We start from the raw sequence: 23,943 nt of genomic DNA, 5'->3' as shown, positions 1-23,943 counted from the left end.
CCTAATAGACTCAGCCCGTCAGCAGAGTTCTACTACTGATCAAATACAGAGCAATTTACTTAATTGATTATTTCGACTGAGGATGGTATCGCTTGCACAGTGAATTTCCAGAGTGCTTGGTGATCCACATGAGATCCAAGAGTTTGAGTGTGAGAAAAATTATCTTGAAAATTTTCTAGTATTTGTCTCTTTGAAGTGCGTGCATACTTCATGTCGGAGTTGAGGTGATTAAGTTCAACCACTGGAGTTCCAGGAGGAAAGTCAATAGTTTGACGATCGCTAGAGGTTCTGGCTGCTACTGTGGTAGAAGACAAACGGGTCGTTTGTCTGGTCAAGTAAGAGAGTCAAGTTACAAAGGTTTTGTAATTGAGATTTACTTGTAAATGATTTTCAAATAATAAGATTGAATTTCCTGGGTTTGGCTGCCCCGTAGGGTTTTACCTTTAAAGAGTTCTTCAAAAGGTTTCTCTTCGAAACCAAAATTGATCTTAGGCACTTTTATTACTTTATGTATTTGAGTATTTATTAGATTATCATATAAGAAAGAGACTAATCAATTTAATTATTTGTGTGGTGAAGCGTGTGATCTAACTACAGGGGTACTTGGGTAATTTCACAATGGTAGCATGATCTATTGCAGAAGTAGAGTACATAATGATGGCTCAAACCACCAATGAATTGACATTGCTACAACATTGTCTACAAAATATTGGCTTCTATTCCAATTTCATTGTTCTACAATAATTAGCCTAGTCTACATGTCGCATCTAATCTGGTTTTCCATAAAAGAACCAAGCACATTGAAACAGATTGTCATTTCATTCGAGACAAGATACTAAGTGGAAATATTTATGCTCCATTCACTACGACTGGAGATATTTGCATATGACATAGCCCTAAAGTCCATGCGTTTACAAAGCCTATGTGCTAAACCTTTCTCTAATACCTATAATAGAATTCTAAGAGTGGTATTCTATTTTGAAAGTTCTGCATCCCTTACTTCGTCACAGTTAGAGCACTCACAACAGGCTCTCTATAGCCCTGTTTTCTCCAAATTTTAGGGTTTATATTTGGAAAAAATCCCAAATGCACCCTCCATCTGACCCCCAAATTAGGGTTTTGGTTTGGAGATTTTATTGTTCCTCCTCATATTTGAGGAGCCACTGTGCATTCCCTTTCCTCATTTCAGTTCCTCAACTCCTCCATATCTCGTCTCTCCCACGCCCTACTTCCTACCATGTCTCCGTCGTGTACCCATCCAGCAGCCCCTCGTATTATACATTACTGCTATTTTCTTGTTTACCAATCGATATTATACATTGTTGCTATTTTCTTGTTTACCATTCAATATTATAGCAATGATATTGGGTCTCTGATTTGATTGTATTTGGGTCACCACTATGCATCCATTTTCATTGTCTTCGATTTCCAAGCAAGAAGCTCTCAGTTGATGATTATGATTTTGGCCGTGATTAGGGTTGTGATTATCGAATGTTGGCTATAATTTTGGTTGTGATTTAGGTTGTGATTGGGGTTGTTGGTTGGTTGTGATGACCATTATTTGTACCTATGATTGGGGTTGTGATTACCATCTTGGCTCCATAGAGCTTCTATGCTCATGTTTTGGGGCTTTAACAAATTTTCATGGTTATTTCATTTCCATTTTACAGATTTTGTTATTTTCATTGTATAGATTTTGTGATTTTCATTGTCTCTGATTTCCATTACTGCTCTCGGTTGTTGGTTGGCTATGATGACCATTATTTGTGGCTGTCATTGGGGCTATGATTACCATATTGGTTTTATAGATCGTCGATGCTCGTGTTATGGGGCTTTAAGAGAAAACCATGACTCTTTCATTTCCATTGTACTGATTCTGTGATTTCCATTGAAATTTAATTTCCATTACTACTCCCAATTGTTGGCTGGATGTGATTACCATTATTTGTGGTTGTCATTAAGGCTTGTGAAAACCATCCTGGCTTCATAAAGCTTCTATGCTTCTGTTTTGAGGCTTTGACAGATTTCCATAACTCTCTATGAATTTCATTGTACAGATTTTCTGATATCCACTATCTTTGATTTTCATTACTACTCTCGTTTGGTATGATTTACCATCACCATGGTTGTGATTGGTGCTTTGTTTAATGTATAAGTTTTAAGTTTGGAATTTAATTGAGGTTGTATATGTAAGTGCAAGTGCTATGATAATGGTAGGATTGTTGGGTGTGTGAGTGTAATATCAACAGCTTTAGTGAATGTTCATCGATCGGTATGGCATGGTAACCTGGATGGCCATCTTTATTGTGAAATTTTCACAAATGCAATCGAGATTTGCAGCCATCCTATCTTGTGCCATTTGCTATGCTTGAAATTGTACCATTCTAAGCCTCCATGATATGTAAATATAACCTATTGTGGACTTTCATTTTATGCTTTCTTGGCTTAATTGGTTAGGTGTGCATGGGGGCTTGGCCCTTGTTGGTTGATGTGGCAGCCCCAAAATCATGTGCCCACACATGTTTTCTACATTGTTTTGTGCCTTATAACTTATTTTGAACTTTGGTTTTGTGATTTCTTGGCTTCATTGGTTGGTTGTGTTGCAAAAGGGCTTGGCCCTTGTTGATTTATGTGGCAACCCCATCACTGGTTTTGGCATGTTGTGCCTTATAACCAATTTGTGACATATTTTGTGCATTGTTAAGATGTTAGGTGGATGTGAAAGAGGGCTTGGCCCTTGTTGGTTGATGGGGCAACCTCATGAACCCTTGCTGGCAGCAACTTTATTGCCCCCTAGGTTAATGGGGCAGCTCTTGAACCCTTGGAATCATAAGTTATTGCCACTTCCTCTAAGTAAACATTCTTTTCCTGATCCGGTTTGCAAAATGCTTTCATTGTTGACCATTGAGTTTTTAACATGTTTAAATTCCTTACTTTTCTCTGATTGTAGAGAGATGGACTCACAAGAGCATGGATATATGTTCTTCATGACTCTCCTAGCTCAAGATCCTAACATTGACCACACTTTCTTAAGTCAAATTCAACACAGTCCAGTGTTGGTACAAGCTCTCCACCCCCACCCCAAGTGAAGGTTCTCACCACGAAAAAATCCAATACGGGTGCCAACTTCATCTAAGAGGAAGACAAACTACTTGTGACAGCATGGTTAAATACTTCAATAAATGCAACCCAAAGGACCAATAAAAAAACATGCCCAACTTTGTGAGAAACTTTCTTTATTCTTCAATCACTATAAGCAAAGTACAATGGAGCGGACCATTGGGTCCTTAATGCATCGGTCGGACTAAAAAGTGACCAATAAATTCTATGCGAAGCTAGCCCAAGTGGAAGGGTTAAACCAAAGTGGCATGACCGAGCAAGACAAGGTATATCCATCCACTACTTTGAAGTTCCTGTACATACTGTTTTATTATATTTTTGGATAAATACACAGTAAACATTTTCTTTTTATTTTTTGTACAAGTTTGACAAAGTGAAGCTGATGTACCAATCACGGGAGAAAAGTCAATTTTCGTTCGAGTATTGTTAGCACTTGTTGAAGGACCAACCAAAATTGATTCAGTGTTGCTCGAAGGATGGTCCAAAGCGAAGATCCATGATGTCACGGACCTCAACTTGTACCTCTGTTGTTGTCAATTCAATAAACGATGCCGAAGAGGAGCATGTTGTTGACAATGATGATGTTGATTTGGAGAGGCCAATGGAAAGCAAAATGGAAGACCCCAACTAGGCCAGCTGAGGATATTCTCAAGCTCTCCAGGATGACTTTTCTTGATGAGTCACGCGCTCAAGAGAAAAAATTTTTCCATCTTAAGGAGCAAAAAATGCATTATGATCAAGAGAAGGTGGAGGCAAAAATATGACAAAAGGACAAGAGGCTAAGGTTGGAAGTGAACAGACTTGAATTTGTCCGGTTTAAAGCAAAGGAGAAAGTGGAGAGGGAGCGGTTAGAAAAGGAGGAGCGGATCATGTTGATGGATGTCACTGGCCTACTTGAAATACACGCACAAATTTCCAGAAACATCAAATGGAAATTATGGCAAAACGTTATAGGGAGGAGTAGTGACACTTTTTTATTTTGTATATTATTTATTATAACTAAGTTAATCATTGTGACACTTTTTATCAATGGCTAGCATTGGTTAATTTGTATCTCCTTCGCTAGTTTTTTTTTTATTTTTTGAGGATATTGTTTGGGATGTTGGACAATGCTTCCTATGTTGGATGCATGTATGAGGATAATGTTTGTATAACAATAATTAAATATTTTTTAACAGATATTATAAATATTAATTTGATACAATTAGCTAGAATAAGTTCTGATAACTTTTATAAAGAAAGTTAAATCATACATAGGAATGGAAACAACAAAGACCTTGTGGATTAAATATTACACTAGCCCCAAATATTTCTAAGTCTGGCTATATAATTGTCATTGATGCTCAATTAGATTCGATTGGAGCTTATAATGAGTTGAATTGTCTCTAATTTGATGATGACGTTGAATGAACTCCATAAGTTCAGTTGTATAATTGCGTAACAATTCATGAAGACTATATCAACTTGTCCGTACTCGAAGTCGGGAACATGATTATCATCTTACTCGTCTTTGATAATCATGTTATATAGAATTATGTATGCTTTCATAATTTTTTTAAGATCATTGATTTTGAACATTTGAGTTGGTCTACAAACTATTGCAAAGCGCTGTTGAATGATCCCAAATGCACGATCTACATCATTTCTTGATTATTCCTGTGTTGCTACAAAACATTTCTTCTTCTACCCTTGTGGGGGATGGGATCATCTTAACAAATGTTGATCACTTTGGATAAATAACATAGCAATGTAGTACCTCATAATGTAGTCATTATCATTAATTGAGTAATTGATTAGAAAAGCACGCCCTTGGGCGAGTTTAGTGAAAATAAAATATCTCTCTAGCATGTTGATATCATTATGAGAATCGGGTAATCCAAAAAATACATGTAATATCCAAAGATCATATGATGCCACCACTTCTCAAATAATAGTTGGTTCACGACTGTGACAGGAGTACATACCTTTCCACCCAGCTAGGCAATTTTCCTACTTCCAACGCATGCAATCAATGCTCCCTAGCATCCCGAAAAATCCACATTGTTCACCAACAAAGAGCAATTGAGCAATATTATTAGCATTTGGAGACGTTAAATATTTATTGGAAAAAATATTTACGATGGCAGCCACAGATTTTTTCAAGCTCTCTATTGCATTACTTTCTCCAATCTGTATATATTCATTCATGAAATCGACAGTTACTCCATACGCAAGCATTCTAAGTGCAGTAATTATCTTTTGCAAGAAAGACAAAGTCTTCCAACATTATTTCTTCCTTAGATGAAGTACGTCTCATAAGCTTTTACCTCATTCTAAATACGAAGTAAAAGTTCACGACCCATACGAAATCCCCTTCAAAATAGATTCAATGGATATATTGGTGATTCTACAAAATAGTCTCAAAATAACTGTTTGTATCCTTCTAAATGATCACGCCTAATGTACTTAAGACGTTGACAAGTACGACCAAGATGAGACAATGATCCTCCATCTTCATTAACAACTATCTCCAACTCATTTTCAAAGTCTTAAATGAAGCAAAAATTTGCGAAAGAAAAAACGAGTCATTTAAGAAGCGAGTGGGGAATGAAATCGGAATGAGAGTTTTCTCTTAATCTGAAATGAAACTTAGGTTGCTCTAGATGTCAATAAAAGAGCAAGTGCTCTTATTTATACACCAAATTAAATATTACTCTTTGAAAATACATCCGTCAGGAAAAGAACAAAATATATTACTGTTAGACCAAAGACAAAAATTATTACCGTTTAAAATTTAATCGTTACAAAATAATACCGTTGAGAATTTATATTATTCTTAAAAAAGTAAAAATTTTGAAAATTTGTTCGTACTGACAAAAAAGTATTTTTCTACGATGTGTTTAAAATATTCTTTAGAAAGTAATAGTTCAAAATAAAAGAAAAAAAAAAAGACAAGATTGAGTAATTAAGATTGTAAAGAGAAGTGAGAAAAAAATAATAAAGAAATAATAGAGAAAGATTATTTTAATAAAATAGAGAAAAAATAGAAGTGCGATGTATGAAATTTTTTAAAGATAAGGAAAATTTAAGAGAATAAAAAAAAAATAGAAGGGATCATTTTTGGCCAAAATTTTTGTTAAATTTTGAAGAGCCGAATGTAGATGCTCTTAGATAGTTAGGTCAAGGTGCCACATTCTTATCAACTGATTCTATGATATCTTTGACCAGAAGTGAAACTTCCCCCCTTAAAATTAGATATGACACATTTCAGTCTCGCCTATATTTAGCTTCAAAAGAAACAGTTCGGAAGGAAGCTCTTACCTTCCTGAAAAATAAAGCAGTCCTAATTGTTTTGTGCTCTTCATAGGGCCCTCGACAGGTTTAGAACAATAGTGAAGGATGAAACCTTCACACTGCTCGACGCATGCATATAATCCAACACTATTTTATGATCTCCTGATGATAAATCACATTAGATACTTTTTTTTTTTTTTTTTTTTTGGGATTTAAAGTTGAACTAAACAAATCTTGGGATGTGTTTGTTTTGACATGAAACAATAAAAATAAGATGTTTTCCACATTTTTCAGTGTTCTGGCATGGGCAGAATTACTGGTCATAAAAAAAACTAGCATGCGGTCAGCCTAACAAAATCTGGAGCAAAACAACGGCTTACCCTTCTACATATGCTTTCATTCGTTCATAACCCTAGCCGCAACAAACCCATACACAACAAACCCCCAAGAGTTGCCATCGGCACCCCACAACACCCAATGAGCCACTGGATGGAATAATCTTGAACAAAAGTAGAGAGATGAGTATACTATGATGACATGTTCTCTTTAATCATTTGCAGAGAGACTGCCACCAATCTTTACCCCCGAGGCTGAGTTCTTCATATTTTAGTTCTCTGCAATATGAAGAAGTCAACTCTCTAGTAGTAATGTTACAAGATGTGAAAGAAGATCAATTAAGAACAAGGTGAAAGAAAGGAAAAAATAAGGGTTCAAATCTCTCTATTGAACATTTGATCTTATTGTTCATGGCAGAGGCACAGAACTCCTGGCCATGATGGCATGTCACTGTTTTTGTTATTTTCAGTTAGTGATGGTCCTCCTCCCCACCCGAACCCCCTGTAATCGTGATATGCAAACCCTACGTAAAGCATCATTGATTTCCTCTTGAATGGCCACTTGACAAGTAATAATTCTTGACTGCCTAAAAAAATAAATATAAAAATTTCTAGGACATATTCTCTAATCTCCCCCAAACGATGAAAAGGAATTTCTTTCAATAAAATGTTTTCGGCTGAAGAAATGTATTTGTTGTCCATACTTTATGTCAAAGAAACACAGCCTTACAGATATTTGCTAGCCCTTTCAACTGTCTTCTAATTGGTGCACATCACAATGATACTACTGAGACAAGCCTCAAAATGGTAGAGGGCAACATTCATGAAACCTTGTGATGAAAAGGTGTCAGTGATAAAATGCCTGCAAATGTCACACAACGAACACAAGAGAGGGATAGAAAGAGAGGTCGGCTGAAGGTAGGCATACCACTAATTAAAAATCATCGCAAGCAATGCACTTTGATTTTAATGTATGTTGCGGTTTAGCAATCCTTGAAATGATAGGTAAAGATCTTTGTTATCCATCCCAAATATCTCTTCTGCTTTCCTTAGAGTTTCCTGAAAGAAAAAAATTACAAACCATATACTACTTGAGATTTAGATAAGTGCGAGCAGTTTTAAGAGATAGAATAGCAAATAACTAGGCATTTAACAATTCATTACCTCTCGAGTTTGCTTTTGACCATTTAGTTCCTTGATATTAGCCAGAAATGCACTGAACTGCTCATATGATAACCGACTCCTGGATTACAGAAACATGTAAATCACTGTTTAAGAGCTCTATTACTACCATAACAAATTAGCCGGTATAAAATTCAATGGACATACACAGACTCACCTGGCTTGCCGAAAAAACTCCTTTCCATCTATTCGAGGAGTGCGCCCTACATATTTTTTTAATTACAAAAGACTGATTAATGGCAGACGGCAGAATGCAACAACATACAAGATGTGATCGAGGAGAGGTATAAGCTAATCTACAGACTGTCATCATCAATTACGGAATACAACACAAAATACAGTGGAATGTTTTGCTAGCTGTAAGGGTAGGCCGTGAGCAGTTAGAACTCTTAGCCAAGCATGCACCCAACAAATACCAACAAGTAGTTATATGCTATACTAGATAAAGTGAAAAATGAGAAAAACTGCCCATTGAAACAGCAACTCATAAAAACCTGGCTGTTGTCGTCCACGAGGAGGAGAGTTTGCTGCAGATGACTGCTGGCTTGATGGGTACCATGAAGACTGCGTAGTCCTTCCTTCGTAGGGCAGTCTTGTGGGAGATGTTGAACCAGAGTTTTTTCGGGGAGATCCAACAGCAGAATAACTCGTAGGGGACACACTTGTAGAAATAATTTTTGGAGTTCCAGTTGGCGTAAGCTGTGGAGTGATATATGGAGTAATAGAAAATCTTTGCCTAGCATGCCTTGATGCTGCGGACAACAAAGTAGCTTAATTTCTTTTCATGAGAAGTAATAACATATATAATTTCAAGATACTTAGTTTCATGACTTCTAATTTACAACCTAACCATAATAACTTCCGATGACCCAAGGTTTTAAGCTATTGAAAAGGGAACAATCTAGCCACACAATCTAGGCTCAAAATATAGCACAGACAAGTTCAAACAAATACCTTCATCAGATTGATGTCCCATGTAGCCATTTGCCCTCTCGTCTGTAAGCATGAAACACAAGGTGCCCACAAGGTGGCAGGCAACATAAAAGAAAGAAATGTGAGAGCCTTGACAAAAAGCAACACATTTGCTAAAAAAAATAGAAGATAAAACAATCATATTTATCGAAGATTAATGAAGTCAGATGAATAGTACCCTTGTCTGGATATGATTTGGGAATCAATTGGTCACAGGTTCCAATATCAACAGTTTCAGCTGACTGTTAAAAGGAGATTAAAAAAAAAGATGGTATCTAATTAATTTTTAAGGTCTACATAAATCATATGCAATGCCAATGTTGAGAAAAAGCATAAAAACTTAACAGAGAACCTGAACCAAGATTGGTTGGGGAAGGAAATCTTACTGATGAATTGTCATCATTTAGGGACTGCATGAGTTGCTTCTTAAATTGTTCCAACTGTTAATAGGGAAAAAAAACAAATATATTGGAGCACTCGTGTCAAAGAAGCTTGGATATCCACAGTAAAAATAATTAGGTAACACCATACAAGTGAAAAAACCAACTTGAAAGTAACAAAAGAAACTCAAAATGGGTATGAGCAAGAGACCAAAAGATGACAGAACTGAACAAAGTTGAAGCCCTATGTTGAAAAATAGTCTAGCACAAGGTTACATCAGTAAAAGTAGAAGCACCATAAGTTCCATAAGATAGGATCAATATTTAGATATGGATATAAATAAATAAAAGCACTGCAACCATGAAACATCCTATTTTCTCACATGCAAACTGAAAGGTGAGCAAATGACTTTGTGGCATCAAGGTAGTTGCAATGATGTACTAGAACCACAACTAAATATGTGATGGTAAGCCAAGCACTTTATACACGTGAAGTTCTAATTTTACAAGTTAATTTTAGCTAAGCCAGCTATAATCAACTGGATTTTGCTTGAGCCTAGAATTCATATTGGCTACTGTAACGTCTCAACGGAAGGCCCAAACCACATGGCTTATACTCCAAAAGGACTAGTCATTGATACAATTGGAGCCCCATTGGAACCTTATAAAGAGCAAGAACTTCTCCTTCCCAAACAATGTGGAATCCCATACACCACCTACCCTTATCCATGTCATATGGGATATCACAATCTACCCCCCTTAATGACTAGTCAATAATACAATTGGAGCCTCATTAGAACCCTATAAAGAGCAAGAACTTCTCATTCCCAAGCAATGTGGGATACCATACACCACCTACCCTTATCCATATTATATGGGGTATCACACGTCGTCACCACCTGTGCGATACCGATCTCCACACAATTTCTCAAGGAACAAACGGAGTCAATGTTTCCTATCTCTCTTTGGTTTTATACTACCGGTTCATTTTAAAAGTGTATCAATTGTTTTCTATGCGATGCTGTTACCCGTAGTAATTTCATCCAAACCCATTAGAATGGACTAATTGAGCCATGACTCCTTTAACTTGACCATTTGACTACCCACTTGATTGGACCTCTTGGCGAATTTAGTCTCCGTGGATAATTTTCCCCACATTTGCTATGGCCCAATTTGCTTCCTATTTCTTGTAAAAAATAATTTTTTGCTCAGGTTGATATTTTTCAGTGTTTGCACTTATTGTTCATTAATCTCACTATTGCACTTCATTTAGCTGGTGTTGCATTGCATGCAGTTGCGTAGTGATTGTCTTGTCACCTCTAGTTCTGGTACCTTTACCATGGATCATTCCCAATTTGATGCCCTCACCCAACAATTAGCTCAACTAGCCACTAACCAGCAGCATTTACAAAATCAATTAGTGGCTGTCCAAACTAAGATGGCTGTTATTCGTGAAGAGAATAGGGACCTAGCTACTAGATTGAACAATTTTGAGGAACCCCCTCATTCGTCTGACAATTCTGAAGCGTCCCATAATAGACACTATCATCATCGACGAGGTGGTCGAAAACATTTTAGACGTGAACGTGGGGATAGGGATTATGATCGTGAGCGAGAACGCAACCATTTCCATCAGGGTACTCAATCTCCTACTCGCCATGAAGAGCGCTTATTTATAAACATTAAGTTAGATGCCCCTACTTTTGATGGTTGCTTAGATTCTCGAGTTTTTACTCAATAGATTAGGGATATGGATCGTTTCTTTACATGGTATGGGGTCCCTGAGGATCGGAGAGTTCAATTTGTCAGTTTGAAATTAACTGGCACTGCCCAACTCTTTAGGAAAGTGTAGAGGATCTCCTTGAGACGCCTCCTATTGGAAGTTGGGAAGAAATGAAACGCCGCCTTCAAGAGAAGTACTTGCCCCAATCTTACAGGGGTAATTTGTTGAACCAATGGAATGCCCTTATACAGGGCAATCGGCCAGTGACCGAGTATGTCACTCAATTTGATGAATTCCGAATGAGAAGTCATGTAGTTGAGGATAAGGCCATGAGTTTGAGTAGGTTAAGACAAAGCCTAAAAGATGATCTTAGGCTCGAGCATGTCCTTCGGAGTGTCACTACTCTTGACCACGCTTACTCTTTAGTCCGAGACTATGAGTCGGTTACTAGGACTCCGTATGAAAAGCGTGGTGACAACCACGCTTCCATCACCCCAGCATCCACTCTTCCCCCTAAGTCTCTCCTAAGGCCTCCCCCATCTAATGTTCCTCCCGTACAGGAAAATAAGGATAAAGGTCCTGAAATTCCCAGGACTTCCTCCCGCTTGCAGTGCTTCAACTGTTAGGGTTTTGACCACATTTCCTCCAATTGTCCTAGTTGAGCCCTAGTCATTAAGGAACGTGAGGGTGTAGTTGATGGGCTGTTAGAAGATCAATTCTATGAACCTAAGCTTGAAAAGTTTGGTGATTTGGGTGATGATGAGGATACCTTCTTAGGTTGTATCCAGACCCTTCCTGTGGGTCTATGTTCTGTGCCCCTTGTTCCCAACACACCCCAATTAAGTGTTGTACATTGTACCCTTACCCAACCCAAAGATGCTGATGATGGGCATCGTCATGTCATTTTTCATACTTATATCAAAATCAATAATAAGGGTTGTAAAGTCATTATGGATAGTGGTAGTTGCATTAACGCGGTTTCCGTGACTACTGTGCCCCATCTTGGGTTGCAGCCAGTTCCTCACCCTTTGTTGTATAGTGTATCTTGGGTTGATAATTTTTCCATAGCTGTGAAAGAGCATTGTCTGGTGCCTATCCAGTTCCTAGAGTATAAGAATCATATATGGTGTAACGTCATTCCTATAGATGTCAGTCATGTCATTCTTGGTCGGCCTTGGTTGTTCTACTTGGATGTGACCATCCATGGTAGATCCAATTCATGTTCCTTAGTGTTTAATGGAAAGAAGATTCATCTTAATCCTTTACCCCCAAAACCTGTTGACTCACAGCAAGCAAAGAAAATTGTGGAACGGAAAGGGTTAAATATCATTAACCTTACGAAGAACACTCGTGAGTGTTCTGTTGTGTTTGTTGTGGTTGTTATGGAGGTTTCGTTGGAGTCTCCAATAGTGGCTCCTGCTGAGGCCTAGTTGTTTCTTCAGGAGTTTCGGGATGTCTTCCCCGAGGACCTCCCTGACCACTTGCCCCCTTTACGGGATATTCAACATGTCATAGATTTTGTCCCAGGAGCGTCTCTTTCAAATTTGCCTCATTATAAGATGAATCTCATTGAGCATGCCAAGCTCCAGAGGCAAGTGGATGAACTTCACAAAGGATTTATTCGTGAGAGTTTAAGTCCTTGTGCAATTCCCACCCTTTTGACTCCTAAGAAAGATGGCTCTTGGAGAATGTGCATTGATAGTCATGCCATTAATAGCCATTAATAGGATCACAGTGAAGTATCGCTTTCCCATCGACATGTTGGATATGATGGTTGGGGCCACAATATTTTCTAAGATTGATTTAAAGAGTGGGTATCACCAAATTAGGATTCACCCGGGTGTAGGGGTGTAAATTTGAACCGGAAAACTGGTCCGGATCGGACCAATTGACTCGATTTTGAACCAGTCAAGTCCAGGACTGGTTCTTGTAACCATAAAATCGGACAGACCCAGTCCGGTCCCGGTTCCATGGTTTCCAGGACCGGACCAACCCGGTTGGGGAAAAAAATATAAAAATTAACGTTGTATATATATATATATAAGTTTTGTACAAAATTAATATTATACAAAATATTTTTTATATATAATATATAATTATATATGAAACTTTTATATATAATATATATAATTATATATTACATATGAAATAATTTCATATTATAATTTATAAATTATAATATAAAATGTTAATCTTAAATATGAACATTTGTAATTTATTTAATCATATGTTATTAATATAATTATATATAAGATAATGTTATAATAATTTATAAAATAAAATTTTAATCTTAAAGATGAAAATTTAATTGATCATATGCTTTAAACATAAAATATATATTTAAATTATTAATAACATTTTATTTATAGCTATACTAATATATAACTAATTCTAATATATTATATATAGCTAAATAATCACATATAAAATAATGATTTAGTAATACTAATTACTAATACTAAATTACTATACTAATACTATCACTATAATAAATTACTATATTAATACTATCATTATAATACTATCAATAATATAATTATAATAAATTAAACTCACTATAACAATTAACAAATACTAATATAACAATTAACAAACTCACTATAGCTATACTTTTAGTCTAATATAGACTATAGTTATACTTATATTATATAGCTACACTAACATATAAGTTTATAACTAATATTAATAGTCTAATATACACTATAGTTATACTAATATATAACTAATACTAATCACTATAACTAAATCACTAAAGTCTATTAAATGTATTACAAATATAATTATCAATTTCTCAAACCATAAAAAAAAAAAAAAAAAAAAAAAAAAAAAAAAATAATTATCATTTAAAAAAAACCACATTGAAAATTTGAAGCCAATAGGAAACAGCGCCGTTTCTCTCCAGTCTCCAAGCCTCTGTTGGACCGTTTCCGCTTGATTCTCGAATAAACCCTAAAGGCTCACTCTCTCGTCTCAAGTCTCTCTGCAAACGGCGCTCGTCTCTCAAACTCTCTGCCTCACTGAGATTGTGTTTGAATGTTGAACTGAGTTAAGCTGAGTTGAGTTGAGTTTAGATAATAAAATATTGTTAGAATAGTATTTTTTTAATATTATTATTATTTTGAGAATTGAAAAAATTGAATTATTTATTATATTTTGTATTGAAACTTGAAAAGATTGTAATGATGGGTTGAGATGAGTTTAGAAAGCAAACGAAGCCTGAGTCACTCTCTTGTCTCTCTTCTCTCTACCTCACTCTCTTGTCTCTCACCTCTCTACCCCCTCACCAGCCGTCGCACATAACTTAGCCAAAGGCTTGCAGCCTACCAAGCACAGACCCTCGGCCTCACCTCATTCTCTGTGTCTTCAATTCCTCACGGACCCACAGTAACTTGTTTGTGTTTTATAAATTACTTTGAAATCTAGTAGAACCGTAGATGGTATTTGTTTTATTAGGGTTTTTGAATTTGAAATTTAAGATTTTTGTGATTGTGTCTGTGTTATTAAAGTTTTGTGATTGAGTTTGTATTATTAGAGTTTTATGATTGAGTTTATAACTTTAAGAAAATGTGATAATTGCATATGGGATAACTATAATATGTAGTAAATTACAATTAAATAGCATCCAATTGACAAATATTTCAAACATGGTACATGGTCACTTCCTGATTATTCAGCAGTGCCCAGAAAATTATTGTATTGATTGAACTACATTGTAACATTTTTCATCATAATCATTGTCTGTATAAACAGAATCATCTCTAAGTTTGAATAGGAAACGAGAAATGAAGCATCTTTAAATGTGGCTCAAAACTACCAAAATCAATTAAGAATCATATAGTAATTTGCATGCACTGACAGATGACAAACTGTCAAACTTACATTTTAAAATAACCAGACCAGAAACCGGTAAAAACCGAAAGTACCAACTTAGGAGGGTAACAGGTGCGTAATTGGTTTTAGAAAATGCAAAATTAGTACATACCGGTTCGGTCCTAAATTTTGTCCAAAATTGGACCGGACCGGACTGGACCAGACCGGTTACACCTCTACTCGGGTGATGAGTGGAAAACTACCTTCACGACGAAAGATGGTCTTTATGAGTGGTTGGTCATGCCTTTTGGACTAACTAATGCTCCGAGTACTTTTATGAGTGATGACACAAGCTCTTCGGCCTTTCATGGGTAAGTTCCTCGTCCTCTACTTTGATGACATTCTCGTTTACAATAAAATTAGGGAACAACATCTAGATCATCTCATAGGTTTGTTCTATCCTTCGTGAAACAAGTCTGTATGCTAATGTGAAGAAATGTTCTTTCTTCACCAATCGAGTTGTCTTCCTAGGATTCATTATATCCTCTACAGAAGTATCTGCCGACCCCACAAATATTCAAGCCATTGTTGGTTGGCCTAAGCCCAAGACTATACATAACAGCAGGAGTTTTCATGGCCTAGCTACCTTTTTTCGTCGCTTCATCAAGGGGTTTAGCACAATCATGGCACCTATCACGGAGTGCATGAAGAGAGGAGAATTTCATTAGACACGGGAAGCAGTTAAGGCTTTTAAATTAGTCAAGAAGCGAATGACGAAAGCTCCTATCATGTGACTTCCCAACTTATCCCAAATTTTTTAGGTCAAGTGTGATGCCTCAAAGGTAGGATTAGGCAGAGTCCTTAGCCAGGAATGCCACCATGTTGCTTATTTCAATGAGAAGTTAAATGATGCCAAACAATGGTAAGGAATTGTACACAATTGTGCAGGCTTTGCGCTATTGGTGCCATTATTTGTTGTCCCAAGAGTATGTTCTTTATTCGGACCATGAGACCCTCTGCTACCTTAACTCCCAAAAAAGGTTGAATTGTAGGCATGGTCGTTGGATTGAATATTTGCCAGCTTATTCTTTTGTTTTGAATCATAGGAAGGGTGTTGAGAACCAAGCATCTTATGCTTTGAGCCGCCACATCTCCCTTTTGTCTATCATGAATATCAATGTCATAGGTTTTGAAAGACTTAAGGAAGAGTATGAGTTTTGTCCTGATTTTGGGATATTTTTCTCACTTTGCAAAGTGAGCAGTCCGGATACCACTGATGGTTTCCATCTTGAGGCTGGTTATCTTTTTAGATCCAATAAGTTGTGCATCCCTTGGACTTCAGTTCGGGCCTTTATAGTTTGGAAAATTCATACCGGAGGCTTGGCCAGACATTTTGGACGTGATAAGACCATAGAGGAGATTGAACGTCAACTCTATTGGCCTAACTTGAAGAAAGATGTGGCTAAAATAGTTAGCACTTGTAAAACCTATCAGTTGGCCAAACAAAAGTGACAAAACACTGGTCTCTACACGCCCCTTCCCGTCCCTAGTTTTCCTTGGCAAGACGTCAGTATAGATTTTGTGTTAGATTTTCCACGCACTCCAAAGAAGCATGACTCTATTTTTGTTGTAGTGGACCGTTTCTCAAAAATGGCTCACTTTATCCTTTCTAGCAAGACTTCAGATGCATCTAAGGTCGCTAGGTTGTACTTTAATAAAATTTTGTCAAGTTGTATGGTCTTTTTAAGACTATTGTTTCATATAGGGATGGTCGTTTCACTAGTCATTTATTGAAAACCCTATGGCATATGGTTGGCACTAAATTGAAATTCTCCACAGCTTACCACCCTCAGACAGATGGTCAAACTGAAGTTGTTAACTGCAGTCTTGGCAATTTATTAAGATGTTTGGTCCATGAAAATCTTCGGAATTGGGATTTGATCCTCCCTACAACTCAAATTGCATATAACAATTCTGTGAATCGGTCTTTAGGTATGAGTCCCTATGAAGTTGTTCAAGGCTATAAACCTAGGAAGCCTTTAGACCTTATTCATGTCCCCACATAATAGTGTGTCTGTGTCAGCTGAGGCATTTGTACATGACTTGCATATTGAGATCAATAAACAACTTGAAATCAATAATGCATCATATAAACTTCGAATTGATTTGCGTAAACAACATATTGAATTTAATATTGGGGATTGTGTTATGATCCAAATTAGAACCGAACGGCGTCCACTTGGATCTGCTTTCAAATTGCAAGCCCGTAGTGCTTGTCCTTTTAAAATTTTAAAACGCGTTAGTCCAAATGCATATGTCATTGATCTTCTATCAAATTTTGGTTGCCACTCTACTTTCAATGTTGAGGATTTAGTTGCTTACAAAGGCTATTTCAATCCCTCCAATGATCCTCTTTTACCTCCATCTGTGGACCTTGACCCTGAACCTTTCGTTACTCCTACTCCAATACCATCATCTATCACAGTACACAAAAATAAAATTGATGTTATTTTAGATGAACAGATTGTGTTGACCAATGATGGAGAGGTTTAGCGTTTCCTTATTCATTGGGTAGATCGACATGATTCCGACTGTACATGGATTCCTAGAGAGACTCCAGCAACTTGATCTAAATTTATTAGAGCTTTATCGGAGTCAGTAGAATCTTCCTTTGCCTGGGTCACCATCCACCCTTTCTGGGAGAGTTGGTGGGGACATTAGATTCAGGCCTCCACTCACACATGTTTATGAGCATCAGAAGAAGTTTGCTCAACCACTTAGCTTATGGTCGGGTGATTGATTGCAACCTTGTTGTGATTTGTCAACTCGACAGAGTCGAGTTTTTCCCACCCTAAGAGAGTTGATGAGGACATCCCTTATTATTGTTATTTTGGTCATTTTACTTATGTTTTATTTATTTATTTGGGTCTATATTAATGGGCTTGGACTTTAGCCCATAGACTTTCTAGGGTTTATTTAAGTTGTTATTTTACTATTTAAATGCTTGTAATAAAACATTGAATGGGAGTTTTTAGAGATTAAACAATTGAGTGCTTGTTACAGCCGTCATTCTTCCAACCAATGTTTTGAATTTCATACCGTACCAGCCGGTACAATCGAAATATATCATTTCGGTCGTTTTGGCCGATACCGGCCGATATTTCGACTTTTACTTTTTTCTTCTTTTTTTTCATTTCTTCAAACTGCAAGCTCATTTTTTGATCCCCCAATTCAGACCAGACTATTTATAGTTTATATATAATTTATTCATATATAGACTATTATTTTGAAATATAATTTTTATATATTTATATATATAATTTATTCATATATAGACTATTTCGAAATAGTATCCGAAACGGTACCAATACCAAAATATTTTGTTTCAATGCCTCGACCGAAACGGTCACCGGTACAGTATTCAAAACATTGCTTCCAACCCCCTTTCTCTGTCTTCTCTTATCTTTTATGGCTTCTTTTCTTCTCTATTCTACTATTATTTTGTTTCTCTTTCTTGTTCCACTATTATCCTACATCAATGTTTGTGGTAATCAAACATCAACCAAAAAGGCCAACTAGAAGCCATGAGGCCATATCAACTGGACTCAATCACTTAGTTTGACGTACTTTTCCTGGCCACTTGAAAGATATTGTCTTACAATCAGACTTTTGCTGATAAGTAAAATCAATTATATTATAAGCGCAATGAGCATGTAACTCAAGTAGAAAAGCAGTATGCATGAGAAAGCACCCAAAAAAGTGGGTGTTTAGAAACATCAGGATGAGCATTAATACAACACCACTCGAAGTGACTTAAAAAAACAAAGTGGTAAAGACGAGCTCGTATTGAAACTTTGGACATTCCTTTTAATCCAAATGCACTACATTAAACAATAAGGGATGGTATTCCAAAAGTATTAAGATTGTTTGACTAAAATCAAACTACCTGAGATTCTCATCAAATTGATGGTAACATCACAAAGCATAAACAAATTTGATTTAACTACTTGAAAACAAAACGAAGAATCATATAAATAAAGAGGAAGGGCCAACCCTAACTGGTGCCAAACATACTATGATCGACAAACGCTAGCAGTTCTTTGTGATGCAATGATTACAATATGGTAACCGGCCCAAAACAGAAAAATTCAAGACAACAGATTAGCTGATGGTCAAAAACTTTCTGCTATTTCACATTTACTCCTATTTCAAAGAAAACGGCATTCTATCTGTTCCATCATCACTATAATGTATTCATCAAGCTTATGTCTTATATAATGATGGACTGAAACCCAGGATCTGATTAGCACCAATTACAGTTGCTTGATTTAATCTGGTGAATGTTAGCATCTTAAAGAAATTCTCACCATTTGGTGGGAAGGGATATGGGTGAACGAAAGGTTGCAATGGAAGGAATTACCAAAAGGAAAGAAAACCTGCTTTCCTTCTGTGTGGTTTACTGCACAAGGAAGAAAGGAGGGAAAAAGTAAATGTTGCGCTTAGGTTGGAAGAAAAGAGAATCACCCCAACTTTGCAAGTTCCAGCCCATCAGAAAAAATTAGTAACCCTCATTTCTTTCCATTCCATTTCTCTCCAAACTGAATAAAATCATTTTACTCTACTTTTCCTTAGCCCACTTACCCACAACACTCTTCCCCCCCAACTAAAAGGAGTACTTATTCTGTGATCACCATATGCACGCATATATATATATATATATATATATACACACACACACACAAAAAATATCTTTGGTGGGCCCAGGATGAAATGAGCATCCTTTGCTTTCTTCCTTTAAGCCAATCAACAATGGCAACAACCATCTTACTATCTCTTTTCCTATACCAGCTTTCGTACCCTCTACTCTTTCCCCCAACCAACTGAAGTATTTATTCAATTATCGTTATAAGGTCTAAGAATCTAAATTTTCAATGAACGTGACCCAAAGAATATGGAATTATATCTCACATAGTATTAATTAAGATCAAGATCACTAAATAAAAAAATGGATATTGGTGGTTGGCTCAAGTGGTAAAGGCCTTGGTCTTGGTGGTACGCTCCCTCCAGGTCTAAAGTTCAAATCTTTGGGTGCAAACAATTTCTAAAGGTCATCGGACTGGGAGAACTTCCCCTTGAATTACCTGAGATGCACTTGCGGGGATCTCCCTGCCGAGGGCTTGTGCACCCCCGGGATTAGTTAGGACTTTGGTCTCAGACACCCGGTGCCAATCAAAAAATAGATATGTAACAAAATGGATATTCAATCAAATTGAAATTCAACCGCTTCACTTGTAATCCAATTTAAGAAAGTCACAACTCCCAACATATATGCCGATGTTAACTAATCTTAGGCTGCAAAAACAACCATAAAGACATTTTAAAGCTCCATACATCTTTAATAAAGATTATGACCAATAGAATTTTTTTTGGCCACAGGCCTATTACCTTTTACATTCTTGTAGAAGGAAAAGCTTTAAAGCACGTGGCAAATATGCCATTGCTAAGTTTTTCAGAAAACAAATGTTACATGAAAAATTATTGCTAATTACGACCAGAAATAGAATTGTTTTCCTTTTTTATATGTAATGGAATAAGTATATACATGAATGTAAATACAAGACTACATTTTATTTTGGTGGCTCATTCCCAACAACGGTCCATTAACTAGCTATTGTCATTAATTATGAAAGAATAGAAACCCAAAGGGCAGCCCAATTTACACTATTCCACTCTTTGAAACGAAAGATTTTTGTTCTCTAATCCCATAAGAAGAGTTGCAAGATAAATAGAACACAAATTAGTATTATGTTTTTTACAAGGAATAGAACACAAATTAAAATAACCCCAGCAAATGAACAATAAGATGACTACAGTTCAACCAGAGAAATAATAAGACCTCCCTCACCTTTGCCAAATCACGGCCAAGTTTTTTAGCAGTCATTGCCAACGAATCTCGTTCCCTTGATAGCCTCATCTTCAATCGAACAAGTAAAAAAGAAAAAAAAAGTAAAGGATCAGAACAAAGAGTTTCAAATGCTTCAACTAGAAATTCAGATGCCTATTTCTATTCCAGAGAATTTAAAGTTAAAAAATGGACACTTTCAGATGTTATGCACTCTTGTTCTCTCTCTTTTCTTTTTCTTTTACTTTCTTTTCAATTTTGGGACTCAAGAAAACAACACCACATATCTCTAGGTCAGTGATAAAAATATTGGATTTGAATGATTTTAACATATCGAAAATATGGATCTCATAATCCAATCACAACTTTTTTTGGTTAGTTCTGTAGGCAACCTAAGAAAGATTAAGTCTCAAATTATTTTCCAAAAAGTTTTCAAAAAATGTTTTCAACTTCAAACCAAACATCTTCCAATCTCAAAAAATTTACTATTTCAACTTTTCATCCAATCAGTCTAGATTAGAGTGAAAAGTCAAAAACACAAAACCAAAACAACTTTTACAAAAACCAAAACAACTTTTACAAAAACCAAAACAAAAACATCCTAAAATTGTTACATTTAAACAAATTTTCCCATTCACTTTCACAAATCCTAATACAGAACATATTTTACAAAACAAATCAAATCTTCCTATCTACTTTCACAAAACCCAGTAAAAAAATCTCAAAATTTTTCAAGAAAGATTTGTCAAAAATTCTCTTTTTTTTTTTTTTTTTTTGTTGATCAGTAAAAAAGAAACTTTATTAATGAGAATAGGCATAGTCCAAGTACAAAATTCTCAAAATTTCATTAACAAAACATGGCCTAAGATGGTATAAAATGAAATCAATTTGCTGGCAACCACGGGATTAATGAAATACATTGGCTTATAAGGCTTCTCCCCTCAGCATTATCATCAAACTCCATCATTAGTTTCCGTCAACCAACGACACTATGAAACTTCAATTGAGCTTAATTCCTCATTATCTTTTAGTTGTAAAAATGATCAAATATAAAAACTCAAATATTTTTGCTTTTCTCTTCTTTTACACCCATGTAAAGCATCACTCTCTAAAATTCTGATTGCAAACAATGACACCCGAGCCCATAAAACTCCTAAAGCTTTTGAGTTTAGACCCATGGGTACTGATCAAAAAAAAAAAAAAGTTTAGACCCATGGGCAAACTGCTTTTCTGCATATTTATATTGTATTAAATTTTAATCAAGTTTAGACATTGGTTATATTTGAATGTATGGCTGAAAATTTATGTTTTTGGAGTAAATATGCTATAAAAGGAAAGTTTTCGGGGAAAAAAAAACTAAAGAAGACAATGATCTTTAAGATCACCAACTCTTACACAGGGCATAATTGTGTGTTGGCTGCCCAGAGATTAAAGAAAATGTTTGTGATATGTCTGAATGTTCTTTAAGTATTCAAGTTATTCAAAATGTGAAAATCTAATTATTATATTGTTTACTGTATTATATATTTGCTTACTTATTATTCCACTCACATCGTGTTTATGTTTTTTTAAACGTTTCTTGGTACTGAAGTCATTGACATTGGGCCAATAGGGCAGGTTCTAGCACTTGGAGACCATGGCTTAGATTACACATCACCCTATCACTAGAGAGTTTCATTTATGATTTCTTTTATTTATATTTTTATTTGCTTTGTTCTCAAGAACAAAGTCTTGACTAATCCCGGAGGTGCACAAGCCCTTAGCAAGGAACTTTCTGCAAGTGCACATCGGATACATTTATGATGTCTTTTATAACATAGAGAGTTTATAAACTTATCAGCTTATGGGTTTTGCTATAACTATCACCATTTAAAGCTTTATTAATAAAATTTTCAGCATGTTTGAGCTGTTTATAGATTAACATATAATCTGGCTCATGGAATATAAACCATTGTAGCATTTCTAACCGTTGAGGAATGGATGTTACACAAACTGTGCCAATTTTAATTTTCTTTTGAAAACGTTACTCAGTTGAGATCCACTAGAACACTAGAAAAAGAGGCCACCTGTTTATCTGGAATCTCAAAAATACAAAAACCCACAAAAATTTAACTAATCCCTTCTAACCCACCCCCACCCCAGAAACTTTCTGACACAAACAAAACCGTCAAAATCAGACGCATTTGAGTCATAACAACAATTTTCAAGCACAATTCAGCAACTTAACAAAAATACTGGAATCAATTATTCCAACTGCTGTTTTTTTTAACCGAACAAAAGAAAACACAGATTAAATTATATAAAGTAATTAAAAGAATAGGGAAAAAAAGAATAAAGGAGTACATTGTCGTCGAGAGCGATTTTGAGTCTCGAGTCGGCCTCCCGGTAGGCGTAGTCGAGACGAGAGACCTTCTCCTCCAGGTCCAAGACAACGCGGTCCTTGTCTTGGAGCTTGTAGCGCATGCGGGCAACCTCAGACTCGAGGTTGGACACACGCGAGGCTATGGCCATGGAGGTGATCTTCCGGGCGAGATCGAGCTGATCGTAGGGATCAGTCGGAATCACAGCCAGTATCTCGTTCGGGAGGTCGAAATCCGGGCCCACGCTCCCAACAATGCTCAGCTCCATACCAAAATGTTCTCCTCTATCCCTCTCTCGCTGGTGTCAGCGTGAGAATTATACGTATATACGAGGGTTTGCTAAGGTGGATGTGATTGGCTTGGTGTGGTTGTAGAGGATATATGACAACGAACAGTCTCAACCTAATTCCATGAAATGACGCACGCTCATGAGTCTGTCGCTTTGGACACAACGAATTTGATCCCTTTTTTTAAATTTTTTTTTATTTTTATTTTTATTTTAGTTTGTCTTCTTTTGCTTTCAAAATTCAAAGTCGTGTTTATTTAAATAAAATTTGGTGCGGCACTTTCTTTGTTGGAGTTTGAAATTTAGGAGGTTTCCCTCCAAACAGACCTAGGGATGCATAAACCAATTGATCTGAAATATCTTTTCCAGATATATGTAAAAATGGTAAGCCATTTACCATTTAATCCTAAGAACAATAACATTCAAAATTCATACAGTGAGTTATTCAGATGAGATGAGATAAAAGTTAAATGTTGAATAAAGTATTATTAGAATATTATTTTTTAATATTATTTTTATTTTAAAATTTAAACAAATTGAAAGTTTATTATATTTTATATAAGAATTTGAAAAAATTAAAATGATTATATAAGATGAGAT

The 23,943-nt window shown here is 36.0% G+C and overlaps 1 protein-coding gene and 1 long non-coding RNA gene across 2 annotated transcripts; one reads left to right on the top strand and one right to left on the bottom strand.

Annotated features, from left to right (window-relative positions):
* Window positions 1-6,657: 6,657 nt before the first annotated feature.
* LOC121235308 (uncharacterized protein At4g15545) lies at window positions 6,658-23,497 on the bottom strand. Its single transcript, XM_041131646.1, has 10 exons — window positions 23,041-23,497; window positions 20,701-20,769; window positions 9,269-9,322; window positions 9,061-9,124; window positions 8,865-8,906; window positions 8,405-8,662; window positions 8,068-8,113; window positions 7,893-7,971; window positions 7,657-7,787; window positions 6,658-7,007 (listed from the first exon to the last, which is right to left on the bottom strand). The coding sequence occupies exons 1-9, from the start codon at window positions 23,323-23,325 to the stop codon at window positions 7,695-7,697; spliced, it is 990 nt and encodes a 329-aa protein (XP_040987580.1). The 5' UTR covers window positions 23,326-23,497; the 3' UTR covers window positions 6,658-7,007; window positions 7,657-7,694.
* On the top strand, window positions 10,726-16,862 carry LOC121235309. The gene is made up of 3 exons (XR_005934562.1): window positions 10,726-11,019; window positions 14,420-14,422; window positions 16,815-16,862. It is a non-coding gene; the product is annotated as an uncharacterized LOC121235309 (long non-coding RNA).
* Window positions 23,498-23,943: the final 446 nt, after the last annotated feature.

This window comes from Juglans microcarpa x Juglans regia, chromosome 6D (assembly GCF_004785595.1).
Source record: "Juglans microcarpa x Juglans regia isolate MS1-56 chromosome 6D, Jm3101_v1.0, whole genome shotgun sequence".
Lineage (NCBI taxonomy): Eukaryota > Viridiplantae > Streptophyta > Magnoliopsida > Fagales > Juglandaceae > Juglans > Juglans microcarpa x Juglans regia.
This window is presented reverse-complemented; position numbering and strand designations above follow the sequence as displayed.